At 47.8% G+C, this 25,806-nt stretch overlaps 1 protein-coding gene across 3 annotated transcripts in view; it reads right to left on the bottom strand.

Moving 5' to 3' along the window:
* Positions 1-5,019: 5,019 nt before the first annotated feature.
* The window catches only part of LINGO1 (leucine rich repeat and Ig domain containing 1), a 470,336-nt gene continuing 449,549 nt past the window's right edge, over positions 5,020-25,806 (bottom strand). For 2 of the 3 annotated variants that reach the window (XM_043493665.1, XM_038420510.2), the window contains one exon: positions 5,020-7,233. In XM_043493665.1, coding sequence (XP_043349600.1) covers positions 5,380-7,221 — 1,842 coding nt within the window. In that variant the 5' untranslated portion in view covers positions 7,222-7,233 and the 3' untranslated portion in view covers positions 5,020-5,379. Of the gene's footprint in view, positions 7,234-24,536; positions 24,560-25,806 lie in introns of those variants that run through there. The other variant, XM_038420514.2, reaches the window with a different exon arrangement.

Raw genomic sequence — 25,806 nt, 5'->3', positions numbered from 1 at the left:
TGTCAGTTGGCCTTGGAGCTGAAGTTGCCAGGAGTTTCTCTGCCACTGAGGCAAAGCTGCCCAATGAAACCCTATGAAAGGGGTGTCCCTTTGCCATTGGCCACAGTGCTGCTGCTACTGACCTGCCTATGTCTGCTGTCTTGCAGGAGGAACAGTTCATTGAGCAACCACTCTGGGGCAGACCTGCCCCAGTGTGCAGCCTTGCCCACAGAGCAGGGATGAGGAATCCTTGCAGCCCCATGTCCCAAGCACTGTGGGGGCATTTAAATTGGGGTTAGGTCCTGATATCCCAAGGCTCCTGCCCCTGGATTTAGTTTGTATAGATGCTAGCTATCCAGTGTGTTAGCCTGTGACTAGCCCAACTGCTGAATGGCTGGAGTGCACTGTCCAGGCATTGGATATGGAATGACGGTTCCATTCACTTGCTACATGCTCATTGGAAGTGCTGCTGGGAATATATAGGTGACACTGGATCATCTGGCAGGAAACAGCAAACATGGGACTAGGAAAGGTTTCAAAGACAAGCTGCAGTCTGTAAAGATTCATTTACCAGATCTGAGCTGTCAGGGCTTGTTTCATAGCTATAACAATAATAATAACAATGAATTAATACATCACACGTTAGCACCTTTCAGCCCTAGACCTCAAGGCAGTTTACAAAGGCAGGCAGGTCTGATTAGTTCCATTTCCCACCTAGGGGACACCAAGGTATGGACGAAAGATGTGACCTGCCGACTCAGCGGCAGGGCTGGCAATAGAAGCTAATCCCCTGTCTTGTGTTGCAATCCGGGATCAAATACCTTTAGTTATTCCTGGCAATGCACCAATCCAAAGTGGCACGGGGAATGTAGGGAGGTAGAATGTAATACTCCAAGCTGCAAGTAGATTGGGACACCAGGTTTAATGTCCCAGTTGTGAAAAGGGTCATTAATGACCGTGAGTGTTTTGGCTTGCCATCTTCTGTGGAAGATGTGCTAGGTCTGGGCTTCCTCGGGCCTCTTTGGATTTTGCCTCGTTTCTCTGGGGTGAGGTGATGGCCCAACATTTGTCAGAGGCAAAAATGGCAGGAGAATCTATGTTGTGGTAGAAGCATAGTGAGATCACCCCAAAGCCTGGCTGTGAAGGATACCCAGAATATGCTCATTCACAGCAGAGCTGAAATGCATGAGGGACTCATCTGTCACAGGAGGCTGCAGAGCCCTAGCAAGGCTGGGAATAATATAATGAACTTCCCCACCCTGGGCAGCATCATGCCAAGTACAACAGGAACAAAGGGAGGGGGAAATGACTGAGGCTTTGAGACTAAGGTCCTGAGAGAGAGAGAGAGAGGCAGCACTGATCTCACTTCTGGGTTCCCATCAGTTTAGGTCACAGCCGGAGTGAGACTGGAAATCTCATGGCACATCATTAAACCAGCTGCTAATTCAGCCTGGTTGGCACTGTCTGCGTCAGGCAGGCTGAAGACTGCCAGAGCAGGGTCACTACATGGCAGGGTTGAGGTGCATTGGCAGAGCTCTGTGGAAGCCAGCACTGGATGGTAGGGTAGGAGCGTAAGCGTGCTAAGGCCTACCACCAGCGCAGCAGGGATAGTGCAGGGTAGGGCTGAGGTGCATTGGGAGAGTCAAGCGAGGCGTCTCCAATAGCAGCGTACTGCAGGCAAAGCATTTGGCGCATTGGCAGAGCGGTGTGGTGTCTGGCTGGCAGAACTGCAAATCAGATGCAGATATTGAGCGAGACCCACTGCAAACTTACAGCGTGCTGCCAGCCATCACTCTATACCCAACGGAGGGGCCCCACGGACACTGTAAAAGCTCTGCTTATGTTCAAACCTTTGGTTGGTGCTGACGCTCCCTATTTCTCCCTTGCATTCACCTCTCTACCGGCGGCTACTGCATTCAAGGATTAAGTTGGAAATTTCATACCTCCCCACCTAGCCCTTGTCATGATCAAATGCAGGGCACAGCCCCTGCGGTCACTCTGGTCAATGAATGCTATGCTGCTGGTTTCTCCATCTCTTTCCTTTGCGTCCTCTAGATTTGCACTGTTTGGTTTCCCACCTGTCTCTGCTCCTCCATCCACACCTGCCAGTTCTCATCTGGGACATTTCTTTGGCAGACTGTACCACAAAGTGGACAAGTTATCTATTGACAGGTTGTGTATGAATTTTCAATGGTTGGTCTGTTTCATGCTCTGATTGTGGAGTGCCATCATGAACTGAGATTCTCTCTCCATTCCCAAAATGGGTACCACACAGCAATGCGAGCTGCCACCTATTGTAAAGCTGAAGCCTCAAAGCTTTAAAGCTTCAAACATTTTTTTGCAAGGAATCATTCTTCAAAAGGGCAAATGTTACCTCACTCCATGGCTCCCATGCTGACCTAGGGCCTAGCTCCGATGGGATACTCATTTAAAGTGACATTTATGCTATTAATAATCTCTCCCTCTCCTTGGGAGCTGAGCAATGCAGCCAGTTTCTTGCGAAATGTACAAATGAGAATCATAAATTCCTCCAAAGTCCTAGATATTGGGATAAACTGAATGGGGGAAGGTCTGAAGCAGCTTTGTTTTCAAAGCTTATCTTAAAACATATCTTTTCTCCTTGTCTCTGGGCCTCTTAATTTCTCTCTCCCTCTGCTTTTGCCCTTCTAACTCGGTGCTTTAATTTATGCATCAGACAATGTCTTTACACTCCTTCTTGCTGTAATTCACACCATATTCTCTACACAGTATTCCATTCTGCTGAGCATTCTGGGACTTTGCTTGTATGAGAAGCACCCAAGTAAAGTTGCAGAAATCTCAGACCTGTTCCCCAGGGGGCACTCTGAATTAATAGAACCTCAGCACGCAGAGAAAAGGGGGCAAGATTTGGCTATACAGGTCAAGGGACACAGCTACAAAAGCCTTCTGGCTCCTGTGTATGGTGCACACCGCTATTGGAATGCTTATAGGGACCATGACTTGAGGAAGAACACACCTTCTGTAGCACAGACTGGCTCTTAAACACCCCTTCTTCTTTAAACTAACCCAGTTCTATTCAATGAAAACAGAGACTCTTTCAGACCCCCATGGGGCTAATGCTAGCACCAGGGAACGATGCTATTGTATATATAGGCTTGGAAACATTCAATTTTTTTTATCTGTAAATGTCAGTAAACGTTAATTTCACTGGACCCATATAAAACGAGGAAACAAAGATTTCCATTCATGATGCTCTAAATTTACAGATAGGCAAAGTAAGAAAAAAGCAGCTTGAGAACCTAGAGTGAAACTCCAGTGACTTAGGCTTTTGAACTAGACTTGTTACAAATGGACTAGCGAATGGACAGTTAAAAAGAGGTGGGATTTGTTGATTTAAGGTATATAAACCGTTAGGTGCCCAGCTATTTGTGGTGCTAGGCACATCAGAGATAAATAAATAGGTTAAATAGCTAGAAAACAGCTTGCATCACTCCTACCCCACTGCTGCCACTCTGCACTTCCCAGACTACCCTGCTCACATGCCCCCCTCCTGTCACCAGCATTTGGATCTTCCAGCCAAGATCTCCTGCCTATTTGGAAGCTAAAGTCCCAAGGAAATGCCTGAGGGCTTGAGAGAGAGAATTAAAAAGAGAGCCATCACCAGCATGGGGCTCCAAACGTCAAGGAGTTCCCTGCTGTGGTGGGCATAGATGGATGCGTTGGCTAACACTTTCCTTCTCATGAACAGAGGTGGCTAGGAGTACGGGTACCAGAGTATGGGTTAGGTGGCACAGCCTTTCCATCCCAGGTCCAGTGCCGACTTCTACCCTCCTTGCACCATTGAAGTCAACGAGAGGTTGTGCGGCTGTAACAGTGCAGAGTTTGGCTCAGGGAACCTCCCCCTCCTCAGTCTGATTTGCACCAGTCCCAGCTGGAGGAAATCAATTCTCTGTCTGACAGCAGCAGAGATGCCATTAGTCACAGCCCTGGGAACCTGCTCTCTGTGCCTGACTCTGATTCCACTTACAGCCGTGCAAATCAGGAGTCATTCTGTTGAGGGCAGGGGAGTTATGGGAGGATGAGGCCAGAGTGAGAGCAGCATCCGACCAACTCCATTATTCACAGCTGCAGAGAAAGAGCCCTCTCCGTGCCTAACACCTGTGGAGTAATTAAATCTCAGGCCCACTTCTACCTGTTGGTCACAGGAAAACCCCAGGCTAGCATTCCCTGAAATGCCTCCAGGGAAAGGCCCAGCTGGGATACATTTCAGAGCAGGTTTCAGAGTAGCAGCCATGTTAGGCTGTATTCGTAAAAAGAAAAGGAGTACTTGTGGCACCTTAGAGACTAACAAATTTATTAGAGCATAAGCTTTCGTGAGCTACAGCTCGAAGTGAGCTGTAACTCACGAAAGCTTATGCTCTAATAAATTTGTTAGTCTCTAAGGTGCCACAAGTCCTCCTTTTCTTATTTCAGAGCAGTGGCACCTAACTCTGAGAGATTCTCCAGTCTTTGTTTTAACTGAGTCTTGCCTTTGTCAATTAGCAGAGGGGAGAAGCCCAGAAAGACTGTTCTGCTGGCCAGGGAATGGGCTGAGTCAGACTTTTTACTGGTATATAGACACAGCAGAGCTGAAATCCAGATACTGACTAGCTTCTCTAGGACTAATGGAAAAAGGGTGTAGAGCACTTTGAACCTTGAGCTACCCACAGGGAAAGGCCTTAGCCTAACTGGTGATTTTTTCTTTTTATCTAAAAGGGAACACCAACACTTTGGGCTGAATTCTGGCTGGACTTATCCCCTGGCAACCCCCTTCAGAGGTGTAACTGAGGGCATAAGTCACAGCAGAATTTGTTCTTTGCTCTCTGCTGAGCCAACAGGCTTTTCCCCAGTGCAACTGGGCTCTGGCTCGCACTAGGAGCTGTGTGAATGGAAGCACCAGATTTTTCTTTCTGGACCACTAGAAACCGCCTCCATGGGAGAGTCAGAGAAGAGGAGAGGAAGAAAAATAAAACTCAGATACAGAACTGAACAGATCAAGAAGTCAAGATTTTGCATTCCAACTATCTATAGCAAATAGGGAGGTTGTTTTTTTTTATTTCAACTTTTTCATAAAAATCCATAATTATTTAAATCAAAGTTACAGAGGAAAGTTTGTAACTTTTTGATTTATTTTATTTTTTTGTTTGTTTTTCCCCTCTCATTAGATTTGACACTGGCGTCCATCAGACTACTTCTTTACAAACATGGAAGTCCTGGAGACAACCGCAGAATGTTCTCCTGGTATAAAGAGGTGGAGGTGCGGGGAGGTGGGGTTAGAACGAGAGGGGAGTGGGGGGGCTCAGAGGAGGAGAGAGGTCGGTATGTTTGTAGCAACGTTCTTTTTTTGTTTTTAAAAAAACTTTATTTGCAAATTGCTTCAGGTTAGATCATTTTCATGTTGAACTTGCGTGGCGCGTCGGCGGAGCTGATGCCGGCGTCAGACTTGCGCGGCACGTACTCGATCTCGATGTTGTGCTTCGTATTGCCTTTCCCCCGGCTCCACAGGAAGAGAAGCACCAGACAGAAGAGCACCACACCCAGGAAGGAGATGAATCCCATGGTGGTGGCGATGATGAGAGTCTTGATGTCGAAGGGGAAAGGCACGGTGGCACGCGTGCTGTTGGCGTCGCTCTCGTTGGGTTGGTTGGAGATGAAAGCAAAGGTCTTGTTGGGCTGGTGGGGCCAATCTGGGGAGTAGCTCCGCACGTGAAGGTGCGCCAGCATGGTGTCATTGCCACCTGCATTGCTGGCGATGCATAGGTAGGTGCCATTGTCCTGGATCTGGGCGTAGCGCACCTCCAGAGTGCCATCGGGAAAAACAGTGAGCCGCCCATTGGTTTTGGTAGAGATGAGGTGCTTCCTGGGAGAGAGCCACATGATCGTGGGAGGTGGATCCCCATCTGCCCGGCAGACAAAATGTACCGTATGGCCCTCATCCACAAAGATCTGCTGCGGCTTGCGGTCTCGTATGCGTGCCCGGCGGCAGGTGAAATAGTTGGGCAGGAGCACGTCGGGGAAGTCCTTGAACTCCTTCCCCTGGACGAACTCGGGGGTGGAGCAGGTGGGCTGCTGCTTGTTGAAGTTCAACCTCCAGCGGCGTCGGAAAACCCAAAGCAGCCGGCAGTCGCAGGCCAAAGGGTTGTTATCCAAAATGAGCGTCTCCAGGTTCCCCACCGAGTGGAAGGCTGACTCCTCCAGTGTGGTCAGCAGGTTCCCAGAGACATTCAGGATGCGCAAGTAGTTGAGGCCTCTGAAGGCGTAGGGCTCCACAGTGGTGAGCTGCCCACCCACCAGCTGGATCTCCTGCAGCCGGAGCAGGTCATGCAGCATGGAGCCCTCAATGGTGAGTATGGGGTTGTAGGATAGGTTCAAGAACCTGAGATAAACTAAGTGCCTGACAGAGATGTAAGGGATGGAAGTCAGATTGCAGTGGGTGATGGACAAGGACGTCAGGTTCAGTCCATAGAGGCAGTTGGACGTCATGGTATCCAGATAGGGCCAGTGAGAGATCTCAAGGACCTTAAGCCTGTAGAGCCTCCTAAATGAGTAATCCCTGATGGCATTGATGTTCAGGTGGCGCAGCCTCAGCACAATCAAGCCGTGCAAGTGAGACAGCGCTTCTGTGGGGATGGAGGTCAAATTGCATTTCTCCAGGGTCAGCTGCTCCAAGCTGTTGAGGCCGCTAAAGGCCCTGTGGGAGATATAGACCAGATCATTGTCCCCAACCTCCAAAGACTTCAGGTTGTACAAGTCCTGGAACATGTAGTCTAGAAGGATCACAATTTTGTTCTCACTGATGTCTAGCTTGGTAAGATTGCTCAGTCCGGTAAACACCCCCAAGGGGATGAGCTTGAGTCGGTTACTCCTGAGACCCAGAGTCCTGAGGTTGAAGAGGTTGTTGAAAGCCCCAGGCTCAATGGCACTGATAATGTTCTCGTTTAACTCTAGCTCCTCCAAGTGAGGGTAGTTAGCAAATTCATCCTGGTTGAGAGTCTTGATTCGGTTCTTACCCAAGTCCAGGAGCCGAGTCTCAGTAGGGATCCCCTCGGGTACAGCGAGGAATCGCTTTCGATGGCACAGCACAGAGCGCTCCTGGGCAGAGCACTCACAGCGGGGTGGGCAGCCCGTGGCAGAGCCGGAGAGGACGGATCCCAGCATCAGGAGGAGGATAGGCTGCCAGCAGGCCAGAATTGGGCTATGCATGCTCACCTCCCCAGCTATCATCCTATCTCTCACCTGCAAGCAACACAAAGAGGGGGAGGACAGAACAACACCAGAGGTTAGCAAACAAAGGTCAGTGGCAAAAGTCACTTCTGTTCAAGTCAGCGTCAAAGTTCACTGAGCCGCCAGTGCTGATATTAACTAAAGGGGAAATACTGGCTCAATATTAGACATGTCTGCTCGATACATCCCTGCTATTTCAATATACGCTGTAGCCACGGTAACGCTATCATTGGCAGTGTCACACATGCAGCCAGAAGCACCTGTGCTGCAGAGATGGTAGAAAAGCACATTTTAAGAGAGCAGAGCATGCACACTTGAAGGGCTGCAGGTAGAGCTGGCATGGGCGCAGCATTTATCTGGCTGGGGTAGTGTCAGTCCCCATACTAGCCAGCCAGCGGTCCATCCAGTTATTAGTCATCTTTGGAGTTCCTCTCCCCGCCCATCATTTTTCCTCCCTTCCTTGCTTGGTCTTAATACTTGCCCTAGCAGCTGTGTCCAATTTCACACCTTGGAAGGGTGGGACAGTGGCCATAAGGGGATCTATTAGTAACAGAGCTGGTATGTTCTGCTTCTAGGCCTACAGCCTCACCATGCATTTATCACTAGTGATGGGGCAAAGATCCCTAAGCACCTGCCAGGTCCTGTATTTCCCCACAGACCGACTCCTGCCCCCCTAACCTAGATTCTTCCTTATATTTTCTCAGCATCCCCCGGGAGGCTGTCCCTGGGACTCGCTTCCCTGTAGACAGATTACCAAATTGCGGTCTCAATCGTTACCAGCTAGGCAGTTGCGAATGTGGTTCAGCCACTACAGTGGGTTTGAATAGCGTGCTCAATGCATCTGAATTCACAGGGTCTCTGGGCAGGGAATTCCCTTTCACGCTGATCTTTAGGTATCCACATAGACTGGCAAAGGAAGTCAATGTTTCTGCCCCCAGGGCTGGCAATAGAGACTAACAAACAATAATTAGTCCAGCTTCCTGTCACTAAGATGGCCTGCTGAGGGCAGGGGGCTGCCCATTATTATGATGGCAGTGTCTATTCTGCTGGGTGCTGCATGGACACACAGTAAAAGCCAATGACTGTCCAAAAGAACTTACAATCTAAAGCAGACAGACAAAGTGCTGGAGAGGAGAGAGGGTAAGTGACTTGACCAAGGTCATGCTGCAAGTCAGTGGCTTAGTGAAGAACAGAACCCAGGTCTCCTGCTCAGTGCCTTCATCAGTGGACCACGCTGCTGCTCAGACTGGGGCTCTTGTAGATGGGTATGGTGGGGCTGGGGGGAATTTCTCAGTAAAGTGGTTATGCTGTACAACTGACAAAGCCTGAAAGCTCATAATATAATTTTTCATGGCAAAGCGATCTGACACGTTGAAAAAGCATCTATTATTTAGGTATTAACTGGCTGAAACCTATGTCTGTCCCATCCCCCAATCCAACTAGCTCCCTGAGAGACCTGGCCTGAGCTGCTTCTATGTTAACGGCTTGCTTTGCAGTCTGCTCAGAGCCAGCCAGGCGAACAGTCTCCACTAATGAAGTCAGAGTTCGGAGGTGAGGTGCATAAAAAAAGGAGGGAGCCTGCACTTTGGCCAGCAGCACCCTAATGAGGTGCAGAGGAACCAGGAAGCGTGATCCCGCCCGCTGGCACAGCCTTCTGGCAGGAGTGTAGCAACCCCCACCAATCCCACTGTCTGCTGGGAAGAATGGGAGAGGCGAGGGCTTGATGCAGATGGTGCCTGAGGAAGAAGTGAAGCCATGGTGCTGATGCCTTCATTTACTTGTCCAAAGCCACTCCTGGGCAAAATCATCCCCAACTTCTGATGATTGAATGGGGAATGTTTTACACACACACACACACACACACACACACACTTTAAGCTCTTGAAACGAGTCAGTTCCCTTTAGATGGAACTTGAATACAAAAATCGCCTTTTGAAGGCAGAAGGGCTGGAATGAAGAATTCAGCCCAGACTAGAGACACAGGGAAAACCCAGACAGTGGAGCAGCCCACATTGTGTGGAGGTCCAGAGAATGGCAGCTCAGAAAGGAATAGGTTCCACTTAGAGCAGAAAGCAATAGATGCTTCTGGGCTGGATTCTCCTCTACCCCATGGACTCCAGTGGAGTTACTCCTGTCTCTGCCACTGACTCTCTCTGCGTCCTGGGGCAAGTCACTTAACCCTTCCTGTGCCTTAGTTCCCCATTGGTCAAAAGGCAATAACAATATTTACCCGGCTTTGCAGCGTGTTCTGTGATAATGGGTAAAAGGAACATTGTACTTACAAACTACTAAGCTTTCAAAAACGAAGGCTGGGCTTTTGGGGACCTGGACACCTAGATCCATTATGCTGCCTTGAAGAGTCCTGTCTGCGAGCATGCCCCAATACCCTTTTTCTTTATCACCCTGCCTGGACCCGGGGGGAGGTAAACACAATATGGCTCTCAGCATCCATTGTTGCCTCTGGAATCCAAAGTGAAAACACTTAAGTCTCTTTTTTCCCTGTTGCTTTTAATTGTATCGGATTACAGAGGTCCTGGGTGGGGGAAACCACTGACCACTGAATGGAGTATTTACATGCAAAAGCAAGTCCTTGGGTAGAAGACTGAAGGTGCAAAAGAGGGGCTCAGAATTTCCATCCCCAAACTGGCGGCAGAATTGGTTTTACTGCACCAGCAAATGAAACACCAGGGAAGTGTAAACAGAATCTACTCTATGGGCATGGGATCCGGGAATGTCCTGTGAGCCCACTGCTGGGGCCTTCTTGCTAACAAAAACTGCCTTAATCTTAGACCTGTTCCCTTCTTTCACGAGGGAAAGGATGAAAAAAACGAACCAGATTTCCTCACTAAAGCAAAAAACGTCCACGAGAGAGGAATTTCAGATAGATTTCCTGGCCAATGTGGGATGGGCCCTGGGAAAAGACTTTGATCAGAGACAGAAGTGGTACTGATTTCTGGGCCTGCCAGGAACGCAATGGGACAAGGATATAGGAAGTGATTTTTTTGTGTCATTCTGAAGTCGTTTCAGCTACAATCCTGGATTTCCTCCTGGAACCAGCCCTTACTTAGCTTTGGCTGAAACACCATCAACATGACAACACAACCACCAAGGATCCTGTAACAGGGCAGGTCAGAGCTTTCCAAGGATGGGCTTTGCTGGTGTTAACTACTTTGTCCTTAGGACAGGGGAGGGCAAACTACGGCCCATCAGGGCTTTCAATCCAGCCTGTGGGATTGCCAGCCCCGTGGTGCAGTGGGTCTAAGGCAGGCTCCCTGCCTGCCCTGGCCCTGTGCCGCTCCTGGAAGCAGCCGGCACCACGTCCCTGTGGCCCCTGGGGAGCGGGCTCCAAGCGCTGCCCTCACCTGCAGGCACCGCCCCCCACAGCTCCCATTGGCCGGGAATGGGGAACTGTGGCCAATGGGAGCTTCGGGAGTGGTACCTGCAAGCGAGGGCAGTGTGCGGAGCCTGCCTGCCCCACTTCACCCCCAGGAACCACTGCCGGACAGGTTGGCCACCTCCGGGAGTGGCACAGGGCCAAGGCAGGTGGGAGCCTGCCTTAGCCCCACTGCATGCTGCTGCTACCCTAGAGCTGCTTGAGGTTAAGTGGCGCGGGGCTTCAGCCCACACCCCAAACCCCTCCTGTACCCCAATCCCCTGCTGCATCCAAACCCCTTGCCCTGAGCCCCTTCCTGCACACCGCACCCCCTCCCCCACCCTGCATTGCCCCCTGCTGCAGCCCTACATTCATGGCCCTGCATACAATTTCCCCACCCAAATGTTGCCCTCAGGCCAAAAAGTTTGCCCATCCCTGCCATAGGATCTGAGCTCAAGTAATTTCAGATGGAAGTGATATAAATGTCCCTATCCCAAACACACACACCTCCTCTCCCCGTTATTTCCCCTAAGCTATCCCCAGCTTCCTCATTAATCATTCAAATGGCACTATTCTTTTGTCCTAATGTAGGTGAGTTGATCACTTCTCTAGTAGCCATCTCAACCATTTGCACTCCAGAAAGTTGTTCCTTGTTTGTACCCCCAAGTCAACACTGTCTTTAAGTGGGGGCCAGACCAGGCTGGGATTTGGGGGATACTGAACCCTAATTTTTGTCTGAAAAGAAGAATGCAGTAACTCTTTCCATGACAGGTTAGCAGGAGACACCCCCCCAAATCCACCATCACCTGCCAGGACTCTGTCTAGTCTAGTGGCTCTTCCCTCCTCATCCCCAGCCCTCCCTGCTCTGGAAGAGGCAATTTGAAAGTTAAATGAATGAAGGGAGCTGCGCTACAGACAAACTTGGAATGGGGAGACACTGAGAACTATATAAAGTTATTCTGGGGGAGTTATGGCTTTGCAAAGGCAGCTTATACCTTCAAACCATAAACAATCCCATCCCCTTGTCAGTGGGATGCTAAAGCTGCATGTCACATTGCTTCTGGTGTACTTATTTTTTATGTTGCTCAAGCTGTTATGAAGGATCAAATCACATTAATATTATACATTATATATACAACTACTCCTGGCTCTGTTTATATCCATTGTTACATATACACTCTGCATTGCCTTCACTAATGCTATTTATGGCTATCGCTGAATATACTCCACCCATTACTTTCACCGGTTCAGTTTATATCCATCATTATATATATCCTGTGCATTACTTTGCCTCGAACTATTTATGGCTCTTGGATATATTCTGTGCATTAGTTTCATTGCTTCTGTTTATATCCATCATTTTATATAGATAGATGTCCCATGCATAACTTACTTTCCTTCCAAAAAAAGATTATTTGAACATTTTTTGCAAAATGCAAGGATGAAAAGTGATGTGCAATCCATAAATGTATCAGTTTTCGCTATCTCATAAACCAGACCAATAATGTCCTAGCCCAATTCAAACTGGGGTATTAATTACAGTCTGCTGCACAGAATTCCTCCCACAGTTTCAATTTGATACAGCATTCTTCACCTCTTGCCCTAGATTGCTGTGCAGTGTTGCTGGCTGCTGGTGAACAGCTGATGCGTTCCACCCCAGAGGTGACTGCATTTCAGGGGTGTGCAAAGTGATTCCTGTGTGTACATAATTTGTAAACAGCTTTGCAATCATTCCTAACGGCTTGCTCTAATGCTCACTGAGATCAGTGGAAAGATTTCCATTGGCTTCACTAACTGGATCAGGCCACAAAGTGCTAAATGAATGTAGGATATTTATTATTAATCATCCTTCATGGCATAACATCAGTATTGCCAACTATGCTGATCACTGTCATAAAGCCCTGGCTGGGATGATATAGTTGGCAATTGGTCCTGCTTTGAGCAGGGGGTTGGACTAGGTGACCTCCTGAGGTCCTTTCCAACCCTGATATTCTATGTGTGTTTGCCCGGCATATTCCTGTAATTAAGATAAACTTGGACCCTTGTTGAGCGAGTGGGCAGCAACGGTATCCAGGGAGCCAAAAGGAGCAATGTTCAGGTGGTGAGTTGCTATCTAAATACCTCCGCAGGGCTCTTCCCACATGGGGGGGAGCCAGAGCAGGCCTTCCACCCAGAGCCCATTCCAAGGAGGCTAAACAAGCCCTTTTCATGCTTGTGCAATATCCATCAGACAAAAAGTGCTATTTATTTTGCAACTGCCGGAGTAAACTTTGCACCTCTGAAACCATGTCTTCCAGGAAGATGTAGAAATCCCAGCTAATGTGCTGCGACTCTCCTGGAAATGGGGCAGCAGGTACCACTCTAAACTCTTTTGTTGCATCACATTACATGCAGCGAAAGGAACGTTTTGCAGTGCAGGCGCACAGCGCATGCTTTCAAAACGCATGCGCTTTCTCTTTAATCGTCATCTCTGTTAATCTCTCTTGGAATCCAATTCCCTGTACTCACAATCTTGCTGAGAAAGACATAAAAAAGCAAAACAAAACACAGTCGAAAGGGTCTAATTGCACTGAGATTGGAAAGCCTTCACTTTATTATGCTGAAAAACAGCCTGCCTTATTTGGATGTGTTCCGTGCTCGATACCTTTATGGGCAACTCCTAATATTGGCTTCAGACAGGTGCAGGAATAGGTGGGGTTGTTGTGGAATCTCTCCTAGCTCTCTTGATATTACAATCTGAGCTTCCCCAAGAATTCCTCTAATAGGTGCCAAGTTCTTCCCTGGTGTACCTCCCCCACTGTCAATGGAATCACGCCTGGGGTGAATTTGGCCCTGTATATTCATCATAATTTGCAACAGCTCTGATATGGCAAACAGCTTTAGCAACAATCTTTGTTTTGGCATGCAACACCGCCTATTGTTCCACTCCTAGACCCAACGGAGCTTTGCCAATTCACTTAGTTCAGACTTCCAACCTAGCCACTATTCTCTAACCTGAGCCCAGTGCAAAGGCACACATCCTGCAGGGCACCTCAGTACTGACCTTCCACAAACTCCACCATTCAACCATCCCAAGGCTCCTCCCGAACAGAGATCCATTGGAGTTGATTTACACCAGCTGAGGATCTGACCCTATGCCACACATGGTGACAAAAGGATAATTTGCCTGGTTAGGCTGAAATACACCTGGTATTGTGGAATTATTAGATGTTCTTTGTCTGAGCCTTCTAGTAACTGCACAGAGTACAACGTGGCCATGAAAAACAGCAGCCAAATAAGCCTTCAGTGGTAGAATTTAAGGCTTTGGAGTCCAAGAGTTAAAAAGATGAGCAAACATGATAAATGAACAAAGCAAAATCTGCATATTATTACAGACTAGACAAACCTACTTGCATATAATTAAAGTCTAGACACACCTCACGTTGTATTAGTTCTGGGCTAAATTTAAATCCATGATAAATACAAGCCCTGACAAAAACATCCGTAATGCTAATAGCTGAAGCCACATAAAAGGCCCAGGATAAAGACAACGAATACACTGAAAAATACAGCGTGAAGATGCGCTTTAAATCACTTCTGTTTCTCATTTACCTTTGGACATTTCAGAGTAAAACATGTCTCTTCCAAGGCTGAGCTGGCGATAGAAACCCCCTTCTAAAAATCAAGATTTTTGCATGATCTGATGTTGACTACCTAGCTCAGATCACACAGCAATCACTGAAGGGTAAAGGTCTGGCAGAGTTTGGAGCATTCTTGAATTTGCTCAGTGAGGGAAAATGAGATCTAACAAATGTACCCTCTGATCTGGAACACCCCTGCTTCCCTGCACCTAGTGAGTCACTTACACCAATGCCCAAAAGGTGTAAAATGCCCCCATGGTAAAGATCCTCACAGGGGTCGATGAATGCAGAGCAACGGAGAATCAGGATCCAACCACTTTGACCTCACACTTGTGCAAATCTGGGGTCCCATTGAAATCATTGGGACCCACAGGAGTAAAACCAGTATGAGGGCTGGAGGATTGCCCCCAAGAAGATAACTTCCCAATACATGGCTCTGCCCTGATGGACGGCATGTGACTCTGTCCATAACTTGGCCCTGAAAATAAGATCCATTCCTCCTAAGTGATGCTTCCCGGATTAGCAGGGTTGAGCAGCTGGGTTTGCTTGGCAGGTGGCAGTTAATCTAGCAGGAGGTGTATAACATGTTGCCCTTTCTTGGGAAGGGGTCAGAGCACCTCCAAGGAAGGAGTCTGGTCCAGGTATCTAGATGGGGATTTCTCCATGGTTTGGACTGGTTTCTTTTTTTCCCCTTTCCCTCATTGCAGGCCTAGAGAGAGGCCTTTGCTGTTTCTTGTGTAATTGCTTTGTTAGGGTAGGTCTACACAGCCCCGGCAGCAAGTCTCAGAGCCTGAGTTGAAGGATTTGGGCTTGCACGATGGTGCTAAAAACAGCTGTGTAGATGTTGTGATTCAGGCTGGAGTTCAGGCTTTGAAACCCACCCCCGAGTTCCTGAGTTCAGAGCCTGAGCCCAGTCATCTACACGGTTGGTGTACCACAATGTCTGAGAGCCCCAATCTGATACTCGCTGCTGCGATTGCCACCTGTTGTGTAGACGTACCTTGAAAAGCTGAATAAATATGCTGCTTCAGGGAGAGGGAAAGTGGCACCACGCACCGTCACCTACACGTGTGCAAAGTGGGAATAAAGTACCACCCTGCTTCTGATCTGGTTGTGTCTGGTACAGTTTCCTCAGGTGTAACTGACAATGAGGCAGCAGGTGGCAGTGAAGCAGGCTCACAGCTGCCAGCATACGACTGTACGGGAGGAAAAAACCCTGGCCCGTTATGCTGTGACGTTGTGCATGTTTTTATGTAAGCATGACATCACTTTCTGCACCCATAACGCCTCCTCCACCATTGTCTGTGTCAATGTTATAATCAGGGCTGATTTCAAACCCATTTGGCCATCCTGGGTTCACAGGTCAAGCTTGAATGGTATTGGGTTTATGTTAAGCATAGGAGAAAGGGAGCCGAGAGAAAATTCCCACTTCTATCTCTCTATATCGAAGATGAAGGGGGTGCTACTTAGCTGAGTGTAAATCAGTGTGGTAGACAGATGCCAATGCAGCTACACTGATTTACACAAGCTGAGGAGCTGGGCCAAAGGGGAAAATGGGAGAAGATGGTGGAAAAATAAGAGAAAAACACGGTAAAAGTAGATTGGAAAGGGAAGCGATTTGGAAAAAGCTGCAGAGAGGGAGAAAAATGAAAATGAAAAATTAAGAACAATGGGCCTGCTCCTCAGATGGCATAAATCTGCATAGCTCTACTTGGACCATACCTGTAGTATCAATAATTCCCCACTGGGGCCAGCCTAGAGGTATTTTTTGGGCTGGGTGGGGTGAGGAAGCGGTGACTCTAATTCTGAGCTGGCATTTACACTGAGTAACAGCACTTAAGTCAGCGGGATGGTCTCCATAATGAAAGCAAGGACTACCCTGTAGCTAAAGAAGTAAACATGATATAGCAAAAATAAACCAACTGAAATCGCCCTTACGGAAAACGAAAACAAGGGTTTAAACCCCCAGGGAAACACAGTTTGTGCACTTAGAAGGTTCATAACTCCCCAGGCTCCCTGGAGTTTTGCCCATCCCTGTTTATGTGACTTAGTCTTTTTTTTTTTTTTGCAGAAGACATCACCAAGTTATTCTATGTACCGTCCCAGCCATGGAACCCCATATTGTTACTGCTCATTGTGATCAGAATCCTGGAGCCAGGAGCTTGACCTTCTCTAGGCAGGGAGGAATCTGGAGTGGGGTTTCAGATAAGCTGACGGAGCAAGATTATTGAAAAAAAAAAAAGAAAACAGAAATTTCTGAGTCAGCTCATAAAAACATCTGGTAATCATAAATTATAGAGTGCGCGATGTTCACCCTTGAGCCAGATGCCCATGAGAGACTCTCCAAGCATCTCCAGTGACTTTGGGAAACATTTTCTGAGCAAGAAAATAATGCATCAAAGTCACTGGAATTTGCTGGGGCACAGCTGGGCGAGTCCTACAGCTCACAGGGGTAGGTTGGTCGATCCCACTGCATCGAGGGGCTGGACATCTGAAACCTAATACATTGGTGAGCAGATCCCACTGTGCCGGGAGTGTGAATCTTGACACTAGTGCACAGAGTCCTGACCTGGACCCAGGCCTGTGGGTAGGATGACCAGATGTCCTGATTTTATAGGGACAGTCCCGATATTCAGGGCTTTGTCTTATATAGGCTCCTGTTACCCCCCTCCCCTGGCCCCCATCCCGATTTTTCACACTGGCTTTCTGATCACCCTAGCTGTGGGACTAACCCTAGTTACTCTGGATTTTGGGTTTATAAACAAACCCACACACAAGGGTCTCGGCTTCAGCCCTCTCGCCTCCTCCCAGCTGCACCAACTAAATCAAATTTTATTGCATTTGACTATGTTTTAGAGCTAAAGACTCCAGGTTTACAAATAAATATTTAACAACATTTCCTGCTGGTCAGAGAGTTGCTTCTCTAGACCCCGGGCTCGGTGCTAAGTGTTCCTGTAGCTAACTGCAAAGCAGCAAAACAAAGGGAAAAGCTTTAATTTGCCAAACACATCTCAATCTGTTTCCTTATCTCTCAATCATTCGCTTCACTTCCATCATTCGTTTGCTCACTCTCACTCTCTCGCCTCCTTTTCCATCCCATATCTATATCTATATCTATATATATCTATCCGGCTGCCATCTGAAAACAAGCAGCTAGCCCAAAAGGTGTGTTTGGAGTCACTTAATAGATGCAGGTAAAGACCACACTGCACCCGACTCCAGACAGGGTAGGCTAAATGTTCCATTTAGGCTGCAGAAAGCCAGTGCTCTATAGGATTAAACTGGAGCCTTTCAGCAAATTCCCAGCTCCCACCAGCCTGCTTTTCCTCTGCTGACCGCTTCTACTCTGACACCCACGCCCTGGTGTTCCAAAGTCCATACTGCATTCACCCTCTGCTGCTCTCCTAGCCAGCAGTCCACAGAATACAGCCCGCCCAGGAGAGCCTCCACTGTTCACCCATCTCGCCTTTATATCATCCCGTCTTTCCTCCCCCTAGTCTCCCAATGCCCAAAGGGTGTAAAATGCCCCCATGGTAAAGATCCTCATTGGAGTGGATGAATGCAGAGCAACGGAGAATCAGGATCCTTCGCTTTCACCACATCCCTCCATTATCACCTTGTATCTAACAATCTCTCATTTAAAAAGGAGAATGTAAATAAATTGTAACCAAAAACCCAGAACTCCTCAGCACTGTCTCAGTATTGGCAGAGAGACAGGCCCATACCATAGAAAGGGAAAGATCTGGTGACAAGAGGTGAGAAGAAGGGTCGTCTTGTGGCTAAGGCACTTGACTGGGGCTCAGTAGATAGGGTTTCTATTTCCAGCTCTGCCAGTGATCTTGGGTAGGTCATTTCCCTTCCCTGTGCCTCAGTTTCCCCTCCCATCTTTTGGCTGTCTTTTTTACTAGACTGTGAGCCTCTCTGGGGCAGAGATGGTCTCTGACTTTGTGTTTGTACAGTGCCTACCACAAGGGCCCTGGTCTCAGTTAAAGTTTGTAGGTGCTACTATAATTCAAACAATAGTAAGTGTCAGTAGCTCAATGTGTAGCAGCAGTTAAAACCCAAACAAAATGTTTAACGAATGGGATGGCAAATAGAATACACTATAGAAATCAATGGGAACCCAATCAGAATGCTGAGTTCTGATTAGCTCGAATTAAAAAAAAAGATACAGAAGAGGTTTAGAAAACAGCAATACAAAAAGATTCAGAGGCATGAAATGGTTCTGCACAAAAAGCTCAGGAGTTTTTACTTTAGAAAGGAGATAAATAAGAGGGAACACAACAAAGATACACAAAATAATGAACAGTGCAAAGGAAGTTAATGATAAGAAGAGATAGTAACACTCATGGTTCGGTTGTAAGCCAACCACTAACTGGGGTAGGAAGACACTTCCCCCAGAGGCACGCTCTTGCATAATTGTCCATTATGGAATTTTTGCACAATCTTCCGATGTATCTGGTTTTGCCCACTGTAAGAAACAGGATACTGAGCTAGATGGACCAGTGATCTGATCTGGTACGGTAATGGCTATTGTGAGGCTGCCATCTCAAGGATTGAACCAGGGACCTCCAGAGCTAAAAGCATGAGCTGCTACAGCTTCTGCTACCCCTCTACTGATAAGTAGACACATGCACAGAGTAGGCACGTTGCCATAAAATATCAAGGGGATATATTTAAGATGCCAATCCCCTTCTGGCATATGCGGTAAGAAGCTGTATCTGCTAAATGGCATGGGTTCCCCAACACTGTCAGCACAGCTCTAGCTAGCTTCTCGCGACTGCCAAACTACTACTACCCTACCTGTTGCAAGACTGCTATGGAAACACAGCACGATTCTAGTTTGCCAGGCTCCTTCCGTACAGACGTTCTCCCCAAAACACTTGGCTGAATTAAACAACACGGTCACAGGGATGAAAAATCAATAAGAGCAGAAGGAGGGAGGAATGACGAAGCATCGGCAAGACAAGGAGAACAACCGGAGATGGAATAGGAAGTCAATGAAGTTGAGAGATGCCAAATGGGTGAGAGCTACAGAGGGGAAGCTCTGGGCCAGGTCTGTAGCTGGTGCAAATCAAGATTGTTCCATGAAAGTCAATGGAGCTTTGTTGCTTTATATCTGCTGAGGATCTGCAGGCTGAGGCCCAGTGTGTGAAGAGATGGGCAGGGGGCCAGTGCTAGATGAGTGCTGCAGGCAGGGAAGGTAGCACAAAGGGTCAACTGCTTTGTAATGGGCTGGAGTCAGCCCAAAGAGAGGTTTTAAAACAAGGAAGGCAAAGAGCCAATCATCTGTCAAGTGGGGCATCAGGATCATGGCTCCATGAAGGAGCCTGCTCCGCAGAAAACTCTCTCTCACAAGCATGACATTGAAGCTGCTTAACCTCAGTGTGGTTTTTTGTCCCCGCTCTGTGAAGAGCCTGGGTCTGTGTGTTTTTAAATTAACATTCCGGTGCAAGAGGCACACTCTCTTCTTAGATCTCTTCTCCCTCCCTCAGTGAGATCATCTCTTTTGCTGCTTATGCTTCAGTGACCCACCAGCAAAGAAAACATCCTGACAAGCGATCAATAAGTAATTGTGAAGGCAGCTGTGCCCACCTCTGGGGTGAGAGAGAAATGAGACTTCTATGGCATGTGAAAAGGGTACACTGGGCACTGAGCCGCCCACCCCATCATCCCAAAATCCAGGAGAGCAAAAGCTCAGTTCAGCATCAGGTATCCCTAGTTCCCACAGAAGTTAGCATCATTTGTTGGGTCAGTATTTTCTGCATCGGGCAATGGTTTGGAGAACAGGATTTTTCTGTTTGCAAAGGCAAAGAATAGGAGAGCTCCACTCAGTTGCGGAATAATCTCCCAAGGGAAACTCCATCACTTGAGACATTCAAAATTAGGTTAGACAAAGCACTGGAGAATGATATACTGTAGGGGAAAATCCTCCATTGGCCAGGCACATGTTCCAATAGCCGACTAGGTCTTTTCCTTCTTCAACTCCTCAGACTTCACCGACTCCTCTGAGTCAATTAGGTTCTTGACTCTCTGGAAGTAAGGGCTGGGCCAGCGGAAATCTTAGTAGATTGCTTGAAGGGACCTTTGCTCAATGGGCAGATGAGGACTGGGAGAGCTATGAACGAGATTTGAGAGCCCCAAGAATAGACTCTAATGTAGCATGGGGATGTTTCCCTCCCCATTCCACTTCCAGCTGCCAAAGGAGGCAGGGAAACTCCTTTTTGTGCTCATGAAGCATCCACAGTAAGGCAGTGAGAGAGAGGCTTATCAAAGGAGACGCTTCTGGTCTATGTGATAGGGCAGATGCAACCCCAGAATAGTGTCAGATAAATGCCCAGAGCCAGCCAGTGACAAATCTTTGGATGAAGCCTTCTCTGATGCAACTAATGCAAACAGGCCTTCTTGGAAGAGAAGAGAATCCCCAGCCACGAGAACTGAGTTTATTGTCACCTTCATGCTACTATGAAAGATAACCATCTTCTGTTCATGGCACAATGTGCCTGCCATGGAAAACTGGCCCCCTGCTCTACCTGCTCTGCGCATCTCCCGTACACTGCAGGGAGGACTAACTGTCTAAACGAGTATTTGTTGGGTGCAACAAAATCTCTCTCTTGCTCTAGGTTCTGTGGAAGTGGCTGGTACAATGAACACTTGCTGTGCTGTGCTCTGAGTGTGACCCAGGTTGGAGAACCAAATCACAGCCTTGATCTTTCCACCAATGTAGATTCACAGGGGTAAAGGAATACTGTTCTTCAGGGGTAGAAAGTGGGGCTGTGGATTCCTCATGAAGGACGGGGTTGTGCATTCTTCTCTTCCCCTCCTAGACGGCAGGCAGCCACTGTGCACATAAACTGCCAGAAGGAGCGAGCTAGAGGGAGAAACTGGGGCACAAACTGGACCAAAATGAGGAGATGGGCAAAAAACTCAAACCCTGATACCCCCACAAATAGCTTTCCATGCAAAAGTCTTTAGGGTAGAGCAGATTCCAGGATCTGTCTAGAAAATAGAAGGTCTCAAAAGACCATCCCTAGCCACAAAGAAGGAATTCTGCCATGGATTCGTAGGTCCAGCTGATTTTCAAAGCACATCCTTAAAGGCTTCCTACCACCAATCTCAGAAATGGCATGTGGCCAGCAGCACCAGCACAGAGAGGATAAAACAGTGAGGGCCAAATTTAATGGCGGGTCTAAGTTGGTGTCACATCTGCTAGTTCCCACAGTGTGCATGTTCCATTAGCTCAGCTTACCACCCACTTGCCAAACTGTAACGTACACCCGCACCCCTTACACACTTCCTAGTCACTGGAATTGGGGCGGATTCATCCCGGTGAAACTGAGAACAGAAGTTGGCCCCCTGAACCTTCAGTTGGGCATTGGAGTCAGTGAAACCTCCTCAGTTTACACCAGCTGAGGATCTGACCCACATACTCCCTTACATATCCTGGCTGGGGAAGCAGTAGGTCAGATGGCGTCAACGTCAGTGCAAGGCGTAACTTACGGTACACCCTGAATTAACTCTGCTATTCTAAACCTTGCCCTGCCTTCTCTCTTTGCTCTCTCTCATCCTCCTTAGCCCACCCGCTCTCCATCTTGCTTTGTTCCTGGCTTATTTTCCCTGCTGTTAATTCTGGTTGATCAGAGGAATAATTTAACCCATATGCAGACACAGCCCAAACTGCCACTCCCCCCACCCCCACCATGTGTGCCTTCCATTTCCCCTCAGCCTGGAAGACCCCATTGGCTGTCTCCAAAGGAGGAGAAGAGCAAGAGGCGTGGAGAGTTCTCTGGTGTCTATGCTGCCCAGCTCCCTGTTTGGATCCTGACTTATTACCCATCATGCCGCTTGATGCTCAGGCTTTCCGAGCATTCTGGCACTGGAGAGTATCGCAATTTTAAATAAAGCACAAGTCCATTACTCTGGTCTGAATGAGAGATGGCCTCAAACCCAATGGATCTGCTCACTCTGAGCTGGTCTATGTGCCTGACAGTTAACCTGAGTGCTAAAGGCAGAAAAGTGCTGAGTGCATCAGCCAATGGGAGCCAGGCAGGTGTCAGCTCCGTAGCACCTGGAGGATAGGTGCAGCAACAGCATAAGCGATGAAAATGACCCCCACTCTGCCCCATCAATGTGCCCAAACTCTGACATGCCAGGGCCACTGCCACATGTGAGGTGGCATTCCACATGCCATGCTACCGAGCCCTTTGCCTGTCGGCTGAGACATATCGATATCTGCTACTTACATGGCCCCAACACTGTGATATCTGACTACCTCACAAGCACTGATGAACTAAACCTCCCAACACCCCGGGAGGTACAATTATCCCCATGTTACGCATGGGCGACTCAGGCATGGGAAGGTCTAAAGTGTAAGCAAGTGTGTGGCCTCAGGACTTCAATGGAACCACACACATGGGCAGTGTTAAGCACGCACTGATGTGCTTTGCTGAAGTGAGGTCTACGGACTCACCAAAGTTACGCAGAGAGTCCGCAGCAGAGCCAGGAACTGAACCTCCATCTCCAGAGTCCCAGTCCAGTGTGTTGACTAATATATGCTGGCTAACATATATATCATATTAACAATATATATATTATCTGCACCATATAGATATTGGCATGCATTAAGCAATGGTAACATTAAGCACAAATACTGTAACAGTAATATGGCCTCAATTGACCTACACCACAACCCTGTTCACTTATGCTAAGTATCGCATAACTCCTTGCATTTGCTGAAGTAATCGTTTGGCATAAGCAGGGAGAAAATGTGTCAAAATCAAGATACAGTTGTTCTGTGTCTTACTACAAGCTAGGAAGTACCTTCACAGACAAGCACCTGCAATGCTAGTATCCAAACCAGAACAAGTTAGAGGGGTTGGATTTTAGTGATGTGTAAAAGAGACTGACGTGTAACTTGTAAAATCATCATATAAATAATACCAGCAGAAATGTGTAACTTGGGAAGCTCCCTGTCTGCATAAGGTGAATCATCGCTCATCGCTGCATGAGATGGGAGCTTGGAGACTGGTATCGTAAAAAACCCTTTTCCTTGTACTATATTAATAAACCTGACTGATGCTTATTATTTAGTTTCTTGAGTATATTTCATAACGCACCAAAGTGTGGTCAAGCAATTGACTATTCAATTAACCAACAAGTGTATTCACCACAAAGACCATCCTTCCCTCCTCAGTGTATGGAAGGCTACCATACCTGGTGGTGGGTTTTTGAGGTGGATGCCTTCCCCTAGGCACGGCACTAAGACTCTATTCACACCAGTTGTGAGACGGTAATGAGTTTCCAGCCCTATCACGCTGGTCTGGATATTTCCAGCTGTCTCAAGCTGAGACACCATACCCCACCACTGCTCTACTGCGCATCTCTGACAGTCATGCGACAGAGCACAGAGCCTGAGTCTCCAGCAATCCAAGCTGATGTCTCTTGCAGTGACATTGGTTCACATGTCCTATGTTTAATTTAAGGTTAGAATGTTCCTACTGGCAATGTTTTTGTTCCCACTGCACATTCCCTAAAATAACCTGACAATGAATGTGATGTTATTCTAGTTACATAAAGGTATGTGCTCCTATCTGTAGGAAGGCAACTACATCATTAAACAGGAATGGGCACAATGGACCAGATGCTCAGCTAGAGTCAATCAGCACAGCTCCATTCACTTCAGAGAAGCTACACTGATCTACAACAGCTAAGGATCCGGCCTGGCATCGTTAAATACGCAGTTTACTAAGACTTTCTAGAATGTCAGTGCTGTGACTGCAATGTATCACCATGAAGACAGGATGACGTTAAGATAATCCATCAGCAGTCGACACTGCAATGTCAACGCGATAGCAATGCATGCTAGGACAGACAGTAATACTACATCAAACAGTTGGACTATTATCCCTGTGATGATGTCATAAAGCCACAGGATGTCACATGGACAGTATTATGTATATCACCACACAGAGCACGGCATGGCCTAGATGCTTAGATCCTAAGGTGATGGGTAACTTGGCTAACTAGCTAGCTAGAACCCACACACAGCATTGTGACCGTGTTGCCAGTGTGGTTTACTGACAGTGGCAAGTACATTGTGCCTGCAGTGAGGGTACAGCAGCTACGTGGTGTTATGTTGTTCTCATGGTGGCTGTGCTTTGACCTCACAGTGGCAAGGGTACTATGATGGTGCATTGCTCTAGAGGCAGATCATGCAGCAGTCTCCTAGTGGCAAAGGCTGGTGCCAGGGTGGCTCTCTCATGGTGGGGAGGACAGCGTGGGGATCTAACGGCCCAAAGAGCGTAAGTGTGAAGCAGTCTTACCGCGGTGAGGGTCCTATGACTGCGGCGACCTGCTGCTCTCCCACCAGCTGCGACACTGTGACGTTTTGCTGTGTCCCACGCTTTCCCTATCTGGGCCCTTGTCCTGGTCACTGGGACGTTTCCTCTCTCACTCTGTGTCTGCAGCCATTCAGGGCACTGGCCGGCCAGCCCTGCCATCATTTCTAGTTGGGATTCAACGGACCGGAGAGCAGGCAGCGATTTGGAACTTCGGTTCTGAAGGTGACACTGGTGTATTTCAAGAGACAAAAGCCTGAGCCCTATCTACCTATCTCATTGCAGGGCTCCTTGCCACCAGCCTGATCTCTATCTCTCTCCAGGTTATCATCAAGTTTATTTCACATAACAAAAATATTGCCCCAGGAATTTCCAGAGAAAGGGGAGATAAAAATGAATGAAAGAACGAAAAAGGACAATGGAGAGAAAGAGCCTCCTTGAAGCCTTGCCATCTTCGGGCTGTTTTTACATGTATAATTCTTCTTTCCTCCATCTCTCGCTTGTTTGATTTTGCATTATTTATGGCTTGTCTTCAGGGCGAGTGTTTGTTGTTATTGTTTCATTCAACAATAAAACTGATTAGATAAAAACAAACTGTGCTGAGCTGGTGCTGGATCGGCTTGTCCTCCAGTCCGTGATGCAATGGACTGAAGGGCTATGCAGGAATCAGCTGCTTTGTGGAGCTGTCAGGCTTTTCAAACGCACGTTGGGTTCTGCACAGACGCCCCATTGTCCTTGCTGACGTAGGAAAAGGGAGCCGCATTTCTCCCTAATGATCACCCCAACCCAGTTGCTGAAGTTGCTCTCTTCTCCTCCCCCCAAAACCCTCCATTGTTGTGTAACCCACACACCTTCTGGGTGTGGTGTTCTGTCCCATCTAGTGGCACCCAGACCACCTAGAGAGAGAGAGAGAGAGAGAGAGAGAGATAAAATGAATCTACTCTACAGCCTTAGCTAACAGCCAGTTGGCTTTTGGGTCATGCACTAAGCTCCAGAGGTCCCAGGTGTGATCCCGCCCGCCGACGACCGGGGTCTATCGACATTACAGTTGCACAACGTGGGGAAAAATCAGTGGGCTTCAATCCAATGGCAATCTTTCCACTGGGCTTAATAGACGTTGGCTCAGACCCTATCAGCCAGATGTTCCAAAGAACTCAGCTCTCATTAGGCACCTAAATAAGTGACCAGGTTTTCAACTGCTCAGCACATAGGGTGCACGTTGCAGCATTGCCAGCTTTCACAATATTTGGTGTTT

This window comes from Dermochelys coriacea, chromosome 10 (assembly GCF_009764565.3).
Source record: "Dermochelys coriacea isolate rDerCor1 chromosome 10, rDerCor1.pri.v4, whole genome shotgun sequence".
Lineage (NCBI taxonomy): Eukaryota > Metazoa > Chordata > Testudines > Dermochelyidae > Dermochelys > Dermochelys coriacea.
The sequence above is the reverse complement of the archived record's forward strand: the minus strand, read 5'-3'. Positions and strand labels throughout refer to the sequence as shown.